Source organism: Boleophthalmus pectinirostris, unplaced genomic scaffold, assembly GCF_026225935.1.
Source record: "Boleophthalmus pectinirostris isolate CB_2022bp ecotype Guang Dong unplaced genomic scaffold, ASM2622593v1 HiC_scaffold_14, whole genome shotgun sequence".
NCBI lineage: Eukaryota > Metazoa > Chordata > Actinopteri > Gobiiformes > Gobiidae > Boleophthalmus > Boleophthalmus pectinirostris.
Genome location: NW_026571047.1, coordinates 14896795 through 14914033, shown reverse-complemented (window position 1 = coordinate 14914033; position 17239 = coordinate 14896795). Strand labels below are relative to the sequence as shown.

Sequence of the window (17239 nt, the reverse complement as noted above, 5' to 3'; positions counted from 1 at the left end):
AAGAGGATCAGTGGATTGGAACTGATCCTGCCTTGATAAAATGTTGCTTAACCCGCTGTATATTGCCATCCAATCATTTTGTGTACAAGGGAAGATTGATTTCAAGTATAAATATGCAAATGAATGTTATGTTAATACTATAAGACCAGTGCTGTTTATGCATGGACGTCCATCACCATGAAACACGTTATAGTGTTTCTGTCCTAGTTTCAGAGTGACACTTTATTTGAAAAAGTACTGTTCATTTGCACATTATTTTTTGAACATGTACGGAAAAATTTGTTGAAGCCTAAACATATTTCTTGTACTAAAATAAATCATTGCGAGCTAGTATCTGTGATAACTGATAGTAGAAAAATATAAATGAAATTATAGTAGTAACATGAGAAACAGTACGTGTAACAGTTGTAAGAGGGTACCAAATTATGATAACTGCCCCTTAATTAGCATTAAGAATGACTCAGGCTTAGTAACTACTTAATTAAAGGGCTAAGGGTTAGGAGATACTAAGTACTTAATTAAAACCCTAAGCCTGAATGATACTTAATTCATAATGAACAAAAAGTAGGAAGTCCTTTATTAAGGTCTACTAAAGTATAGTTGATACAAAGTGTCACCTGTAATTGTATTAACAGATTCAACAGTATCATTAATTGCATCAGTAAGACTTAATTGCTTACAACATGCTTTATAACTGTAGGGGAAGTTGTGACCTACCGGCCATTACCTGTATTTTCCTGGGGTTACCTTTAATGAATAGACCAATTTACTACATTTAACTACCTGTTAGTGTAAATCAGTAGATATCACAATGTAATTTACTTTTCATTCCCGAGGTGTACAAAGTTAAAACAAGATCGACAGAGCGCTAACATGGCAAAGTAATTGTCTTGCTCTAAGCCAAGGCCCATAATCTCCCGTAACCTCATGTACTTTCCCTCTTTGCCGACTGGATGCAGTGTGCGATGTGTCCTTCGCCCATGAAAGTGGCTAATTCCTGTTTCTGTTTATAAGGGCAAAGATCTGTGCGCTACAATAATTTTATTATTTATCCTGTCTTTGTTTGAAGGAAAGCCAACAGAGCAAGTATATGAAAAACTAAGATGTGTTGTGCAGGTAAAAGTGATCACAATCTAATCTTTGAAAGTATCTGACATTTGAGCAATTGTAATACAGTTTGAGATATACATACAGACATAGCAATAGGAGTGGCAAAATACTGTTATCATGTCATAAAGCTTTACTAATTGTATGTTATTTTTTTATGGACATTTTTTGAAAGCAATACTATAACTAGTTGTCAAGCCAGTTTCCCCTATTTCGATTTGCTAACTTGTTTCTTGCATATTCCATGTATTATTAATGCCATTATTTTTTAAAGAATGCAAAAAATACTGCATTAATCCACCCCACTTAGTTGAGTGAACCACCTTTGTAGCCAGTTGACCAATGGTGGCTTCAGATCTGCACCAATGGCCTCTCGAACCACCATCTCAATAGACTCTGTAGTATAGTGTCTGTTTACTGTGTTCACTCACCTTTCACGTGTGAAAGGTGAGTGAAGTGCCTTGCCCAAGGATAAATTGACAGTCTGAACTGGTTGGAGCAGTTATCAGACTACCAGCCTTTAAGTTAGCTGCTGAATGCTCCAACCACTGAGCCACTGCACGATGTTACAATGTAGAGGTAATACGTATTTTTCTCATCAAAGGCATTGTTTTGGTCTATTGCACAAAGGTAAAGCTTTCCACTCCACAATTCCCTCTCATTTCTGTTTGACAAAAAGAAACAAGACAAATATCCAGCATGTACATTAAAGTAAGATGCGATAAGCCGAGATAAAAGCACTGTTAGTATGAGATGGGACTACACACAGACAGTGGTAAATCTTTACGAAATTGAAGACAGTGACAGGAATTGCGTGAATATTCTGTTTATTTGTGTTTCTGTATTGGGGGAATGTTTGCACTGTGCCGATATGTCAGGGGAAAGTTTAGTCGCAGCGGGGTTACAGCTGATAGTGGCGCCGTCAGAGGAACATGTCTTCAAAGTAGTCCTCAAACTCCTCCTCCCTGAACACAAGAAGCAAATAAATACAGAAATGTTACTTCCTGTCAAGCACATGGGGATTGTAGGGGGATGCAGGCTGACACACAGTTTAATATCCTGGCTGCCTCTGCTGTGGTAAAAATTGGAGGAGTATAAAGCACAAGAGCTGAATAAATAAACAAATAAGACTTTAACTGTGAAGTAAATATGAAAAAAGGCAATGTTAAAATCTCTCCCGGTAAAAAGTCTAAACAAACATTGACTGGTGCAGTAGTAGTTCACTTGTACTGAGTATGAGTCTTTCTAAAGGGAACATATTGAGCTAGATTCTGATCTGTTATAATGTTGTTTCCATGTCAGAATCTTACCTGGAGTTTAGTTTTGTTTCATTCACACATGTTTAACACACAAACCCTGCGTATTTAACCTGAGGTCTTCAAACAGAAAACACTATAGTAATACAGGTGCTCCACTGTGTTTTTAAACTCCATACATATTCTCTCTAAACTACAATCTCTACTGAACTAAAGGTAGCTGTTCACTTGAGAATTACCACTGCATGACATCACAAGATGGAACAGAGTATTTTGAGCTTTGGAGATGTAGACAGACTAATAATAAAGGGTTACTCAAGCATGTGTGAATAAAAAAAACACAACTCTGGGTATGTTTTTGATGAGGTAACAACATTAGAACATGGCTAATAATTTTTGTGTAATATGGGACATTTCATACAGTAAATAAGCTGTAATAATAATAATAGTAGTAATAATAATAATAATAAAAAAAAAATAAAAAAAATAATAATAATAATAATAGTATTGGATATATTTAGAGGGTTACAAAACATTATTAATCCACTCGACACTCCATAGCCACAGCTGCCTTGGGCTACACTCACAGAGGCAAGGCTGCTAATCTGAGTTATTGCCCCCTCCGACCTCCATCAATAACTCACTCACACGTCACATTCATACTAGATAAGGTGGATGAAGTGTCAAAGTATTTGCAGCTGAAATCATCAGCATTCTTTCAGAGTGTAAATCTAACTGGAGGCATGCTCTGTCTGAAGCATTATTACTGTAGTTAGACTTTAATCTGAACTTTATTTTAACACTATAATGAACTACTTAGATTGAACTTGGATGTATGTGACATGATATGTGCTCTTAAACATAAAATTACAGTCACAATGTAGCTCGCGTTAGCCAACAGTTTTTCAGTTAGTCACTCTCTTTTTGTTGAAAATCAAACTCCTAAACAGGACCACGAATGTCCATATTGGTCACAGGCTCTTGAAAATGTTGTGTCCTTAAATCCATTTTGTATTTTTTTCAGTATTTTTAGGCGATCTTAAAACATTTTTCATAGTGTTCACCAACGTGTCCACTGTGTCACCATGGTAACTGTGAAACGTTCCTCCATAGACATACATAGAACACCCCCAGTGTAATGTCACAGCAAAGTATCAATAGTAGCAGCACTTGTTCAACCTGAGCTACTAGTATTAAGTGTATACTAGCAAGCAGCACCAGTAGAGGTAGTAATAATATTAACAAAAGTAGTACAGATGTAGTGCGCTTCCCCTCCAAGTACAGGCTCTAAATAGCGAGTCATAAAAGGTGATTAGTAGCTGGTGGGCTAAGTCATGGTTTCACAGCAGCTTACTGGGCGCCATTTAATATGAACATTAGCTCTTAACCTCACCTTGACTTTTCATCCACCGCAGGAGCAGGGCCTTTCCAGTGGTCTGCCTCTGATTGGCCCTCACACTCCTCTGCTCCCTCTGGGTCTATGGGGACAAGTTAGACAGAGAGCACAAGTCAACTCCCTGAGGACAAATTATATTGATGAATGGATGTCATAGGCGGGCGATACTGTCTCAAGGTGCGGTTCAGTTAAGTTGGTTTTGGCCGAGAAGATTGACGTTGTTATGGCAAATCATGGGTTTTTTGGACGCCGTGCCCACTTTTGACAGGAGAGTAAACGCGCAGAGAAAGCTTGGCAGGTTATAGACCACCAGTTTATTTTGGCTCAAGGGGCCCTTACAGTTTAATCAGCCAGAGCGAAATCAGATTTACACTCGGCAATGTTTGAGTGTGTCAAAATATCAGCTCCGTAACTTTCCTGTTTTTGTTCAAGTCCAAAATAGAAAAAAAAAACACTACAGAGACTTGATGAGAAGTACTGGTCCAGAGGCATTATTTAGGTATTTGATCAAGGTGTGGTGGTATTGGCATTTTGCAAAGTCAGATTTCATATTATTAACACTTTTGTTGAGCATACCATATATTTACTTCAACTTGAGTAATGTAGACAAGGTTTCAAAACCTGAAACCTCTTCTACATTGAACCACCCCTGGATGAATTAGGAATTAGACTGCCCCTACTTGAGTAATATATTTTAGACTGTAACAGTAATTGAGTAATTGTTTAATGTTTGATTAGTATAAAAGTGACAAAAATGTGTGTTTCTAACATTGCTCCTTCAGATTTGATTAAGTTTTTCCCATTTTGTGGTGTTTTGAAAATAAAAGATTTTGTTCTTTATTTGTCCTTCCAATGACATTAACTTCAAAATGAGGATCCGCTCGAAAATGAGACGCTACATCTCAAAGGATTTTATTAAATAAATGTTCCTACAAATTATAAATCTGATGTTAACTCCAGGCAGTTATTCACTTTCACTTGAGAAGTTTCCCCAAATACTTTTTCAGTCTTGAGTACAGAGTACTTGAGTAATTTCCTGGACCACTACTTTGTACTTCTATTCAAGTAATGTAGTAGTAATGAGTGAAGATGTCTTGATCCCACAGATTGGAACTGACCAGTTTGGGATTTCATTCACACACCAAACTCCTACACCAGTGGGCAGTCTGATCTCTTTGTCTGTTGTCAGTCAATGACATTATCTCTCGTCAGAAAAGGTGCTTTTGTGCACAAAACTTTAAGGCCTCTGCCCTCACACAGGGGACTCGGGGGCAAAGACATATTTCATTTCACACAGTGCGGTTATGGGTCAAATAACAGGCACGGAGCAGAGAGAGGGGAGGCTGAGTAGAAACAGTATGGCTGTCAGGATAACACTATTACCCACATGGCTTTAGGGGCATGCTGTTTTTCAGACTCAAAACTGGGGGAGTGTCTTGGAGCAGTATTCTGGGGGAGTGGACGGTGATTTGGCCAATGCTGAGGCCCTGTGGCGGAGGAGGTACTTTTGTGTAAGTGTGAGAGAGGTGTGAATGCTACCTTTGTCTGAGGAGGCGTCTGAGCTGCTGGAAGAGGGCGAATGATCTGGGGAAAATAAAATGGACAGACGTGTCAGAAAGACTTACTGTGGATGTTGTAAAAGTTAAAAGCTGGTTATTTGAGTTTTATTGTAGGGAGACATAACACACGGGTAAAAAATATAGTATGATATTAAAAATAACACTTAACACCAACAGTTTTAAACCATGTCCAAACCTAGGGCTATGCAAATCATCACATTTCAATTGCAATTATGATGATTATTGCTGTAAATGATGACAAATATGCTGAAATGGACTCTTGTATGTTCAGAACCCATGTACCTGTTTCTTTGATTGGAACATCTATTTCTGTTGCACAGGTCACCTACTTTCATTTTTTTCTGTTCATTTTAGGTACACTGATGGTCCACCTTCTCTAAGCACATAATTGCTTGAATAATCCCGATTTTAAATAGGATTTAAGTTGTGATTATTGTTGATATTGTTGATATGTATCAGAACTAACTCAAGACTCTAATACGATATAGATACAATACAATAAAGACTAAAGATGGAAAACCAAAACCATTCTAAGACTAGTGTACAACTTCTTCTATTGGATGACACTTATTGTGATTTCATTTTTGATCCACACAGTTATTGTTGCAATAATAAATATATCACAATTAATTTCTAAGTATTGCACAGTCCAGGAATGTTCTATAAAAAATTGTTCTGAAATATAAAAGTCTCTTGTTGAAAAGATTCTGAGAAGAGAATTTACCACTGCGCTTCTTATGTTTGTGTCTCTCTGAGCGTGAGTGCTTCCTCTTGTGTTTCTTCTTGGGTGATGCCGTGCGATTTTCCTCCAAAACCTTTTTAGTCTTTGTCTTCGCCTTCACCTCTTTCCTCCTGAAAAACAGAATCAGCTATTCACCAAAGACTATTCACAACACTGGACTCCTGATTACAGTCAAGACATCAAATACAAACCCGCTGCTAAAGGGCTCTTTCACTCAATCTCAGTTTGAAGCTGTGAAAAGGTTATGGCTTTCACTAACTCCTTTAAAAAGTCAGCAAGAACAATATAAAAGCGGCTGCAACTGTTCAAAGAGCTGACATTATTTATTCACAACATCATCTCTTCAGATCGCTATCTCCACATAAGCTGCTTCTACGCAATGACTTGCTCTACATCCCGTGCACCTATTTCAATTAAGTGTGAATGCCTCAAAGGGGGATTCGGACAAACTTACTTGTGATGGTAGTTGAGCTTGAAAGAACATTCTGGGCATAATCCTACAACAAGCGAAATACAAAAGAAGAGGACTTAATTACAATGAAAGTGCTGCAGAACAACTAGCAAAACTAAGAGTATTTTAATGGAATACAGAAATATCTTCTCTCTATATCTATATCTAGCCCTGTTGTTGCATATATGTAATTTGGTACAGGCTTTTAAGCAAGACACTCCAAATGTTTTGATTGTACAAGGAAGTGGCAGTGGCTAAAGCTAGAGAGTGCTCGTCAACCAACTCGAAAGTCAGTGGATCAGACCGGCACATACTGTTGTTGTGTCCTTAGGCAAGGCCCTTCACTCACCTTACCAGCTACATGTGCATGAGTGATTGGATGTGCACAGATCAACAGCCACACTTCCATCAGTCTATCCCAAGGCAATTATGGCTACAGAAGCACCTTACCCCCAGTGAGAGTAAAAAGTACTAGTAACTTTTTAACACCTTTTTACAACATTACATTAATTAAACAGCTGAATGCTAAATTAAGTTGTTTTAAACCACAATTTGCACATTCTTTGAGCTTTGGTAAGACACTGTTCTAAATCAGAGCAGGCGAAGTGTTGTTATGTGTGTTTGTAGGTTAAAAAAAAAGATCAGGAGCTGAAAGTTTGTGCTGTACTCAGTAACTTTAATGAATTCATTCATTTTAAATGTAGCTAAATATATTGACATGATTAGAATTATACTCAATTACAACTACAAGTACCATGTGTCCTCAAAAAATACAATTGCCCCCAAAATTTTCTTATTTACAGTTATGCGAGTATTTGTAACTGTTTACTTCCTCCCTCAGTTTATACACATGAATACACCTCATTGTTCTTATAAAACAGTATTTTAATGTTGTCCTAAACCAAAAGTTATCCTTGATTTTTACTGTCAGAAAATTAGGACTTGTTCCATTTGATAAGAACTTTGCTGGCTGTGACCAGTTGTGCAGGCTGTCCTTGGCTGCCTCACCAACTTTGGTGATTGGTGGGACGGCCAATTACCGTAATTATTGTAACAGGATTTTCTGCTCTATGATACCTGAAGGAGGATTATTATGAGCGGGGTATTAGACAGGAGCTTCCATTAGGTCAGAGCTACCAGCCACACACTTGACACAGTTTACAATGAAGAGACACCTTGGCAGAAGAAAATGATGCAATGTTTAGATAAGGCAGAGATAATGGCTTGCTTACGGAGTTTGACCAATGCGTTCCTCTTCTCCCCTTGTTCAACATATGCAAAATTCACCTCCCAAGACTTCAGGCCGTCCTGCATGTCACAGCGTTTATGCCCACACTGGAATTGACCTGAAAGACAAAAAATATATGAAAAGCAAAGTACCTAATTAAGTTGCATCATAGTCAGGAAGTAAGAGGGATTTCAAATTGCCCAGAGTGCAGTGCGAGTCTGCAAGATTCATTCCTCCAGCTAATTAGTAATAGACTGAGATGTGCAATGCCTGAATTTAAATCGTGAAGGAATAATTTTGACAATATTTTAAACAATAAATAAAGTTATATTAATTCATTGAACTATATATGATTACACTATTAATATGTGACTTCTTCATATCAGTGAAGCTTACATTAATATATTCTTTATAACAAAACTAATTAGGACCAAAATTGTAATCTAGCTGTCTTAATATCCTGAACTTGGATTCTCACATTTCTAATCTTTTATTGAACCTGTCACAACTTTTTCATGTGTATTGCTGCCAAAATATTATGAATCTTTTACTTAATTTGCCTGCAATGTTCCACATTATGGCATACAAATTATCTAGCTTTATTCAGTTTAAAAAGCTTGTATGTGGACTTGCCTCTGTACTGATCTGACTGATCTGTAACTTGTCCTGGCAGCGTCATGGCCACCTGCTTGTTGATATTTGATTTCACCATGCCTACTTTGTCTCTAGGGATAGGTAAAGTTTGTCAAATCTGACATAAAATGCTGCATACATTTAATTAGCAGTTGCATTCTGTTTTTGTTCTTCTACTTGTCTCCTTGAGGATTAGAGATAGGCCCCAGGCCTTGGTTCTAATTTGTTTGTGATTTTTGCCAGGTTCTCTTGATTCCTGCTGCAGGAGCCCTCGTTTGTGATTGGTGGGGCAAGTCTACGTGGGGCACCTCACCTGCAGCCACCGCCCCCTATTGAAGGAGATTGCCAGCACCTGTTCGGGGCTGCTGGCCTTGGTGGCCAGTATGCCATTTTTTTCGTGTGTGTGTAGTTTAGTTTATTTCGGTTTTGTGCCTTTTTTGATTTGGTCACTCGATTCTGTTTGTGGGTTTATGTGGTTTAATTTGGGGAACTTGTGTTTTGGTTTAGTGTGTGTCCCTAAGTTTTACCACTCGTTTTTGTGTAAGCCTGTGTGACCCCTTTTCTGGCACAAAACTGTTTATTCTTTTGTTCTGTTTCTTAGGTTAGGTTGTTTTCTGTATATTTTTAGTCTTTTGTTAATTTACCTTTACATTCCTGTTAATTAAACATTATTTAATTTATTCCATTGTACATCTTGGTTTTATTTTTGTTACTTCCCTCACCCCAAACGAGCTGGGTTGTAACATAGACCAATATATCGGTCAGCCTTAAATCTCTAGCAGAGGCCAATATTTTGTCAACCAGGTGCCTAAAATTATGAACAGTTTTATTTGAGTACTTGGACACTGCACAAAATGTGACTGTACAGCTCTCTTATCCAGTTTGTTGTTAAAAAAAAATTGGACAAGTTTGTTGTAAATTTAAATTACTGAAAATAATTAAGTTTGGTGAAAATAATTGAAAATTGAATAATAAGTGAAAGTTCATTGAAAATAATCCAAATTAGCTCAAAATATCTGCCCTTAATATTGGCAGAGTTTATCAGGCATAGATTACTCTGGATTCTAAACATTCGATATCAGCATCGTTCATGAAAAAAAAAAACATATTCTATGTCTACTTTTGATATACGTTTTGTGTCAGATGCCCATCCTACATTTCTAAACCACTTTCTCTCCCATTGCTCTTCCATCCATCCTCTTATCCTCATCATTTTGGACTCCGCCCCCTTCTGGGCTGATCACAGCACCCACCTGCCTGTTATCCAAAAAAGGAGCTTAGGGTGGCACCGATCTGGTTGTGGGATTCCTCTGGATTGTCCCAGAGGGGGTAAGTGCGTCACTCAAATCCATTGTTGGCATGTGCAAAGAGGGGATTGCTTCTTACACTGTCTGAGGGAGAGGGATACCTGCCTTCAGCTGTCCTGGATCAGAGCTGTGACAGTGAGGAGGAGACTGTACGGTCACACTTAGCCTTCACGTGCTGAGCTCATTAAGCATCTATGACGTTAGAAAGGTTGGCACTAGTTTGAGTTGGGAGTAGTATCAAGAGACCTTCTAGGGATTTCCAGGTGAACTTTTATAATGACGCATGGCAGAACTGTCATTTTTGTATCAGGCTTGGCAAAGAGGGAGGGGTCAGTGATATATTGGTGCTATTATTGGTGATATCAGGGCATTTTTTTATATATATGTGTGTGTGTATATATATATATATATATGTGTGTGTATATATATATATGTATCGGTAAAATTCCCAATATATCAGACAAGTATGTATTGCAATGTATGTATGTTTACACAATTTCCATAAAAATCTCAACAAATGATATAACAAAATAAATATAATACTCTCATTCACACACACATATTCATACCAGTGTACGCAGATACTGGGGGTGAGAGGGGTTGAGTGTCTTGCCCAAGGACACAATAACAGCATTCATTTTTGAAAGCTGAAATCACACCGTCAACCTGTGGGTCAGTGGTTCTGACTGCTCCACCAATTTTGAACTGCCAACCTTGGGATTAGTGGACTAACACTCTACCAGCTGAGCTACTGTTGCCCATAACTTTTATACTGTTATACCCTGCAGCATTAAAATGGCAAAGGTAGTGTGAATATATACGGCTGCCCATGACCATGACACCAGCACATCAGCCTGTCTACACCTGACACAATCTTCTCTCACTGGCCTCTGTGACGTCAATGGCAACAGCCCAGAAGATGACATGACATGGACTCCTAATACTAATCAAACAGCCTACTGCACACAAGTGAAAGTACTGCTGCTTCAAAGTAATGCTTCTGTATTGGAAAGTATATCCATTGCACAATAAGCTAAATACAGTGTTTTTCTATCCCTGGAGACCATTGTTCACTACTGCAACAAAGAAAGCTCCACTATTATAATAAGATATTGTTAGCACTTAGAAAAGTATACTTAAAATACTAAAGAATAAAAATATATTTCTTCTATGTATGGTAACTGTGATAGAACTTTGTTATATCCACACCTTAAGTTACCTTAATAAAGCATGAACAAAGATGTAATTGATAATAAATAAATAGTTTAAGAGTGATTCAGGCTAATTAGCAACTTAATTTAGGAGTAAGGAGTTCAGTTTAATAGTTACTAAATATAAGGCAATTAAAAGTATAGTTATTTTTAAGCGTGTAAACTGTAACTTCTAGTCTAAAATGAGATCATGTTCTCAGAGAGAGACAGAAAATGCTATCTTTCACGACGCAGCTTGTTTACAGGCTTTAAACGCAGGAACACATCAGGTGAGCTCACGTGCTGAAGTGAAAGGTGCCGGCAGGAGGGCAGATGACTAAAGGTGTTAGAGAGGAAACTCCTGCTGTCCTACGTCAATGGCTCCTAATGCCAGCACCCGGGATCCTGACCAATACACAGATATGCAGCAGGACAGATGGTCTCGTGATTAACTCTGACTAGATACATGATCAGGACAGCGCCCTATGAGACCCTTTAAGCATTATTACCTCTGGGGACGGGTCCCAGGGGACAAGTCCAAAAAGACAGTGATGCCAATTTGTATCAATTTTTCCTCTCTGTTTTTGGACTTAATCTTAATTTGGGGGCATTTAATGAGTGCAGTTAGTGCCAGAAAAAATGATATTGAAATGTGACACAGTCTAACAATGTGGCTAGTCAGTGGTGATTAGTTAGCATTACCATTAAACAAACTACTGGCAACTTTATTAAGACATCAATGCTTAAAGGGCCATACTACAGTTTTGTGATCCATGTTCTAATGCTGTTTTCTCATCAAAACCATGCCCAGAGTTGTGTTTTGTTTCATTTACACGATGAACACACAAAACCTTCATATTTAGATGAGTTCTTAGTTCACCCTTGTGATGTCATGTGGTAATTCAGGAAGTGCTCCACTGTGTTTTTAAACTCCAAACACCCTCAGAATCATTCGGATGATTTCAGCCCTGGAATTGCCAATACTGAAAAAAAGGTAAAAGGTAGCTGTTAACTTGAAAGTATGTTTTGTATGTTTATGCTCACAAGTGTCAGTTTTTGCAATATAGGACCTATGATGATATTTAGGGTTTATAAATTTAGAAAAGACCATTGATTTCTTCCTGTGTTGATTTAATAGTAAAATTTGGATGTTAGGCTTGCTTGGCAAAATGGTTAGCTCCCATATATTTTAGGAAAGCTTTTGTGGAAACTAGGTTCTTGCAATGTACCCTTGTGTTATGTCACTATCTGAATGTACAGTACGTGTACAGAAGAAATGTACAATCACAAATTATTTGATTTAGCTTATGAAAGATTTGAGTCTATTAGAGAAATCCTTGTGAGCAAAATCAAGTTTGAAATTTTGTATTGGGACAACATAACCAGCCGTTCCCTTCTAAATTTGTTCAACCACAACACCCAAAAGGTGATAACCCAAAATAACATTACACAGAATGACAAGCACCAACTCTGCTAGCCTTCATCCTGTCATTAAACCAGCCAATTATATAATTTCTTTCAGGTTCACCTCCTTCTTGACCCACCTTTGTGCATAAAAGCAAAAAATCAATGTACACTTTTTCTGTTGACCCACACAAACTATGAAAACAAGACTTTTTCTCCAGCAGGTGGGCGTATAACTGCTTTATAAGAAGTTGACTCCGGGTTGTACTCCTTTAATAAATCCTCTGCCTATGGGAAACTGCAAACAACCAGCGCATAGTGGCCTCAGGCGTGAATCTCAAAACCGCTGTCAAAGAGAGTCAACAAGGTGAGGTGTGGACCAGATTCAGCCTATTCATGCCTATACAGTTCTTCTGTACAAACCTCTCACAGTGAAGTACAAGAAATACAGAAGGAAAATCTGACAGAACAGTGCTCTGGGCATATCAGAAATCTTTGTTTGCTAATGAGCTGCCTGCTACTAATCCTAAGCACCGCTGACAGGAAAGACAAAAACACAGCGTTAGCAAACCAGCTGAGGTGCAAAAAAAACTAAAAGTGGTCTCACCTTTGAATTTAGGCTGTCATTTTAGAGAACAGCACAATTAAGAAAGTCCTAAGATCTCAAATGGCTCAATTTACGTGGATAATGGACCAGAAATTCTTCATTAAACTTAATATCTACAAAAATAACATGGGATTCAGCTTCACTATAGCAGAACACCTGGGCCAACCTTTTGTGAGTTTGAAATGTTACATAATCCATTTTAGTTCAACAAAAATAGGACTGTACTCAGCTATCTTTGACCTCTCCCCTCTATCTGACAGCAAATATCTTAACTTGATAAACGTGTATGCAGGGATGATCAGCAGCAAACAGGGTGGCTTCTGCTATATGGAGTAAAGGTTATCCTCATATCAGTCACTCCTCTGTCTTTATCATGTGAACTTAAAATAACAGCAAAATCTAAAAACTATATAAGATGAGCATTTAGTTTCTAGCAAATATGGCTGGCTCCAGGGTTTTAAAAAAATTATATTTATAAGAAAATAACAGTTTAAGTGAAATATAATAGTATACAATTGTAACTGGGAGTATAACTTCAGAAACAGCATAATGACTACTACAGTGAGGAAAAAAGTTCAAAAAATTTAAGATTTGATTGTTAAAAGATAAATTATAACTTTTAGGCTTGAGTAAATTTGGCAGTTTGCTAAAATATATATTTGGGGGGGGGCTAAATGTTTAGTTTTGCATGGGCGTGGTGTGGTCATACATGGACAGGTCAGAGCATGCCATATCCATCCGATTGGACAAAGGTAGCCGGCAGCAGCATTACCTAAAACCAATATGACCTGAAGTTTCATGTCAGACTCGGCAGAGATAAGAACAGTGTGTACCGCTTTGACGGGAGACATGTCTTCATTTGAATATTCAATAAATGGATAACGCTCAGCCATGTGGAGAATAGAATTTGGCCTTTGAACAAGAACTAACATTTATAAAATATGTATGCAAGCATGAAAACAATATTGGGACATTTCAGGGACTGTCAAGAATGGACCAAAATATTAATATCACGTCATATGGATTCAGATAACTGTTTAGCACCATTTTAACATAAGGTCTGAAGACAAAGAATGCAGTTTACTTTATTTAACCAGGTAAAATGTTTCAGAACTTTTTTTTTTTTTTCATGTGAGTCCTGGACTTATATGTATTTGTTATTAACAGAGATTTATTTTAATTTACACCTATAGTTTTAATAAACAGTCTAGGGCTTTTGCAAAGTATCGTATATATATCTACTAAAATTAAAGGCTGAAAGATGCAAACCAAACACTATTAACATCCAATTTGCACAAATATCCCCTTCGGAAAGGAAAGCCAAGTCTGAGATTAGTATTGATTTTAGCAAAAGAGTTAAGGGTTGTATGCTGTAAATAGTGCTTAAGAAGTATTTTATGGGAATCATCAGTGTGAAGCGAAAGGCAGAGGTGGCAGTGTAAATTAGGTGCCTCTGACCTAATCTAATCCCACTTCCTGAAAGGTATAGCCACAGGGGTTGAACTGTCAAGAGACCAGGATTACACTCTCTTAATCTGGAACAATATATTGGCTTAGCTAGCCTGCTCAGACATACTGTGGGTGTGTATGTAGTCACCTGGATGCTAAGATTTTAGTATCCAGATAATTTTCTAAAAGTGAAAAAGAAGAGTATGGAGACTGTCAAAAAAGTTAACTAATTAAGATTCTGGGTCAAGTTTATTATAAATATAGGATAGGCAGGTGTCTAAATCATAACAATAATTAAAATAAGTAATAATTAATGGGCAAAATCAAGGTAAATTATTACAGTGTGAGAGAAAATAATCTAAATGTTAGCCAGCATTTTTGTGAATCAACAGATCAATTTCTCACTGAGAGGCACAAATGCTCCCCAAGAGGCAGGAGCGATAAGTAAACAAGAAAGCAAAAGGTCAAATATTTAAAAGGTTTGAGAAAAATATTTATGCAAAGCCAATAAGTCAAATGGAAAGAAAGGTAGAAATGAAAAGAAGGGGCTTTACATCTTAAACACTACAAAGACCTCTTGCAGAAATGTGTTACTTAATAGCAAGTGTGAAGTTGGTGCATCTCTATTGCCATCCAGTGGACAAAACTAGGAACTGCTATCTCCAAACAATTTCACAGTACATTCACACTGTTTTGACTGAGATTCTACCAAGCATATGTGTTACACAATTCAATTTAAGCATATCTTACCTTTTCCAGAAATAACTTCATTTTCTGTTCGCCAACGAAATCCAAACTATGGAAAACAAACTGAGGTTTTAATATATATTTAAGTAATTAAAATATAACACAAAATGTTATTCTAGTTTATTAAGAAATCCCTAAATATAATTCACCAAATCAGAATATTTACCTTTTTACTAAAAAACATCTGTCAAAGTGTAATTACATCACTGACAGACTAATGTAATAAGTGTAGTTATGTCAGTATGAAAAATCTCAGGTGAGATTTAAATTGAACTGGATCAAAAGTAATTAATTTAATGTGCTCTAGCTATAACATTTGTAAGTTGAAAGAGGAAATGTACAACCAGACCACTTGACTTAATTTAAAAGACACATTTAGCTGATTACTTCTATAATGTTTTGTGGCAACATACTCACCTTGTTTTCTTTATATCTGCTGAGATCTGCGATGCAATATTCTTTAAAAAGTTTGTCATAATATTTTTTTGCCAGATCTTTCTCCCTGTAAACAGCAAAGATTGCGAGGGCTTTATGACAAAGTGGCACACATCCCAGACAAAATATTCTAAGCACGTTGTATAATCACCATGTCATCTCCTCCTCATCTTCTTCCCGCCACAGAAAGCGATGATTCTCACGGATTACATCATAGTCTGTTTTGTCTTTAGCTCTGTGGAAATAAAATGTTCCATTTTATAGGCCACATAATTTCACATAAGATCTGATATTGTTGTTACAGCTATATTAGGACACAGCAGATGATGAGAGATGATTAAGAGATAGAAAACCTACGCAGAACGTTTGAAGTCAGCCATCTGTCCGCCATAATAGAGAATGTAGTCACTGACAAACTTTTTATGTCGTTCAAACTGTAAAACTGGTTAGGGATGGCATAAACAATGGCAGAAGTACACAAAAGTGCCAAATCCCACACAATAACAATGTCTGTAAATGACCATCTGTTACCATCATAATTTAAAAGGATACAGCATTCAAAGATATTAGGTGAGCTCTTCTGTTTCTAGCTTCTTCCCTGAAAAATAAGAACATGACATTAATAGACTTTAACTAGTTGTAAATTGTGTTCAGACTAGTGTACGAATAAAATGTTATTGATCATAATAATACATTATACTGGCTAATCTCTGTCAATTAAAATATATTGTTACAGGTAATAAATAATAATTTTAAGGGAAGAGCAATTTTATTTTGTACATTTCTGCTACATTGTTTAAATTAATTATGACTTGCATGTTGAGATTTGTACCTGTCTATCTCGCTGGTGTGGAAACTCCGGTGAGCCACCTGAGAATGTCGACCCTTTTCAAATGGCTTCTGTAGGATTTCTTCTTCACGTTTCCTATAGTAAAAAGTGTGAGAGAATTAAACTGATTGATAGAAGTTTGTGAATATCTCTTCCTACCTTTTGAGGTTCTTCTCTGATGATTCTCCCTGGCCATCTTCATCACTAAAGTCTGAATCATAGCCACCACTTCCATGAACCTGTGGAAACACATATTGCAAACATAGTCATGCAAAAGTGCTCATTAGTGCTCATTAGCACAATAATATAGTAGAGCTATAGTAGTGGGTCTAGCACTTATAACGTTGTAATAAGTTCACGAGTAGAGAAAATAAGATGCTACGATAGTATAAGCAATGCCTATTATGCTAATGAACGTGACTTTATGATTGCAAAGTACCAATATAACACGAATATACTGGTAGTATCGTTTAGATAGATGCAGACATGAGCTTGCTTTGCTAGCCGCTTCTGCAACAACAAAAGTGGCCAAATAACTCGGTATATAAACGATCCATAACATTTCAATGGTTGGCGAGAAATCGGTTTTCACATCAATAAGTACCTTTACAAGATTATCCATCGTGAATCCGCAAAATCCAGCAAAAAAAGTGTGCACTATTTGTGAATGTTTACATCGGAGTAGCCCTGTCCACTGTCGATGACGTTAAAAACATGTCGCGAATTGATGACGTACACCAACACTATAAATTGGTTATTTTATTTTTTTTAAGACAAAATTGAAGCGTATCGATCTACATTTATTTGTAAGTGGTACTTGTGTTGATTTAGTGCTGCGTTGGTAAGTTAATGAGTTGTTTGTCTCTAGTGGCAGTTAG

General features: G+C 37.1%; 1 protein-coding gene across 1 annotated transcript; it reads right to left on the bottom strand.

The window, feature by feature from the left end:
* Positions 1-1925: 1925 nt before the first annotated feature.
* Positions 1926-17060, bottom strand: fra10ac1 (FRA10A associated CGG repeat 1). Its single transcript, XM_020936714.2, has 14 exons — positions 16966-17060; positions 16521-16600; positions 16365-16457; positions 16085-16130; positions 15890-15966; positions 15684-15767; positions 15515-15599; positions 15101-15146; positions 7765-7878; positions 6536-6578; positions 6064-6191; positions 5299-5343; positions 3757-3841; positions 1926-2072 (listed from the first exon to the last, which is right to left on the bottom strand). Exons 1-14 carry the CDS (start codon positions 16981-16983, stop codon positions 2030-2032), a joined length of 987 nt encoding a protein of 328 aa, XP_020792373.1. The 5' UTR covers positions 16984-17060; the 3' UTR covers positions 1926-2029.
* Between the last annotated feature and the right edge of the window lie 179 nt (positions 17061-17239).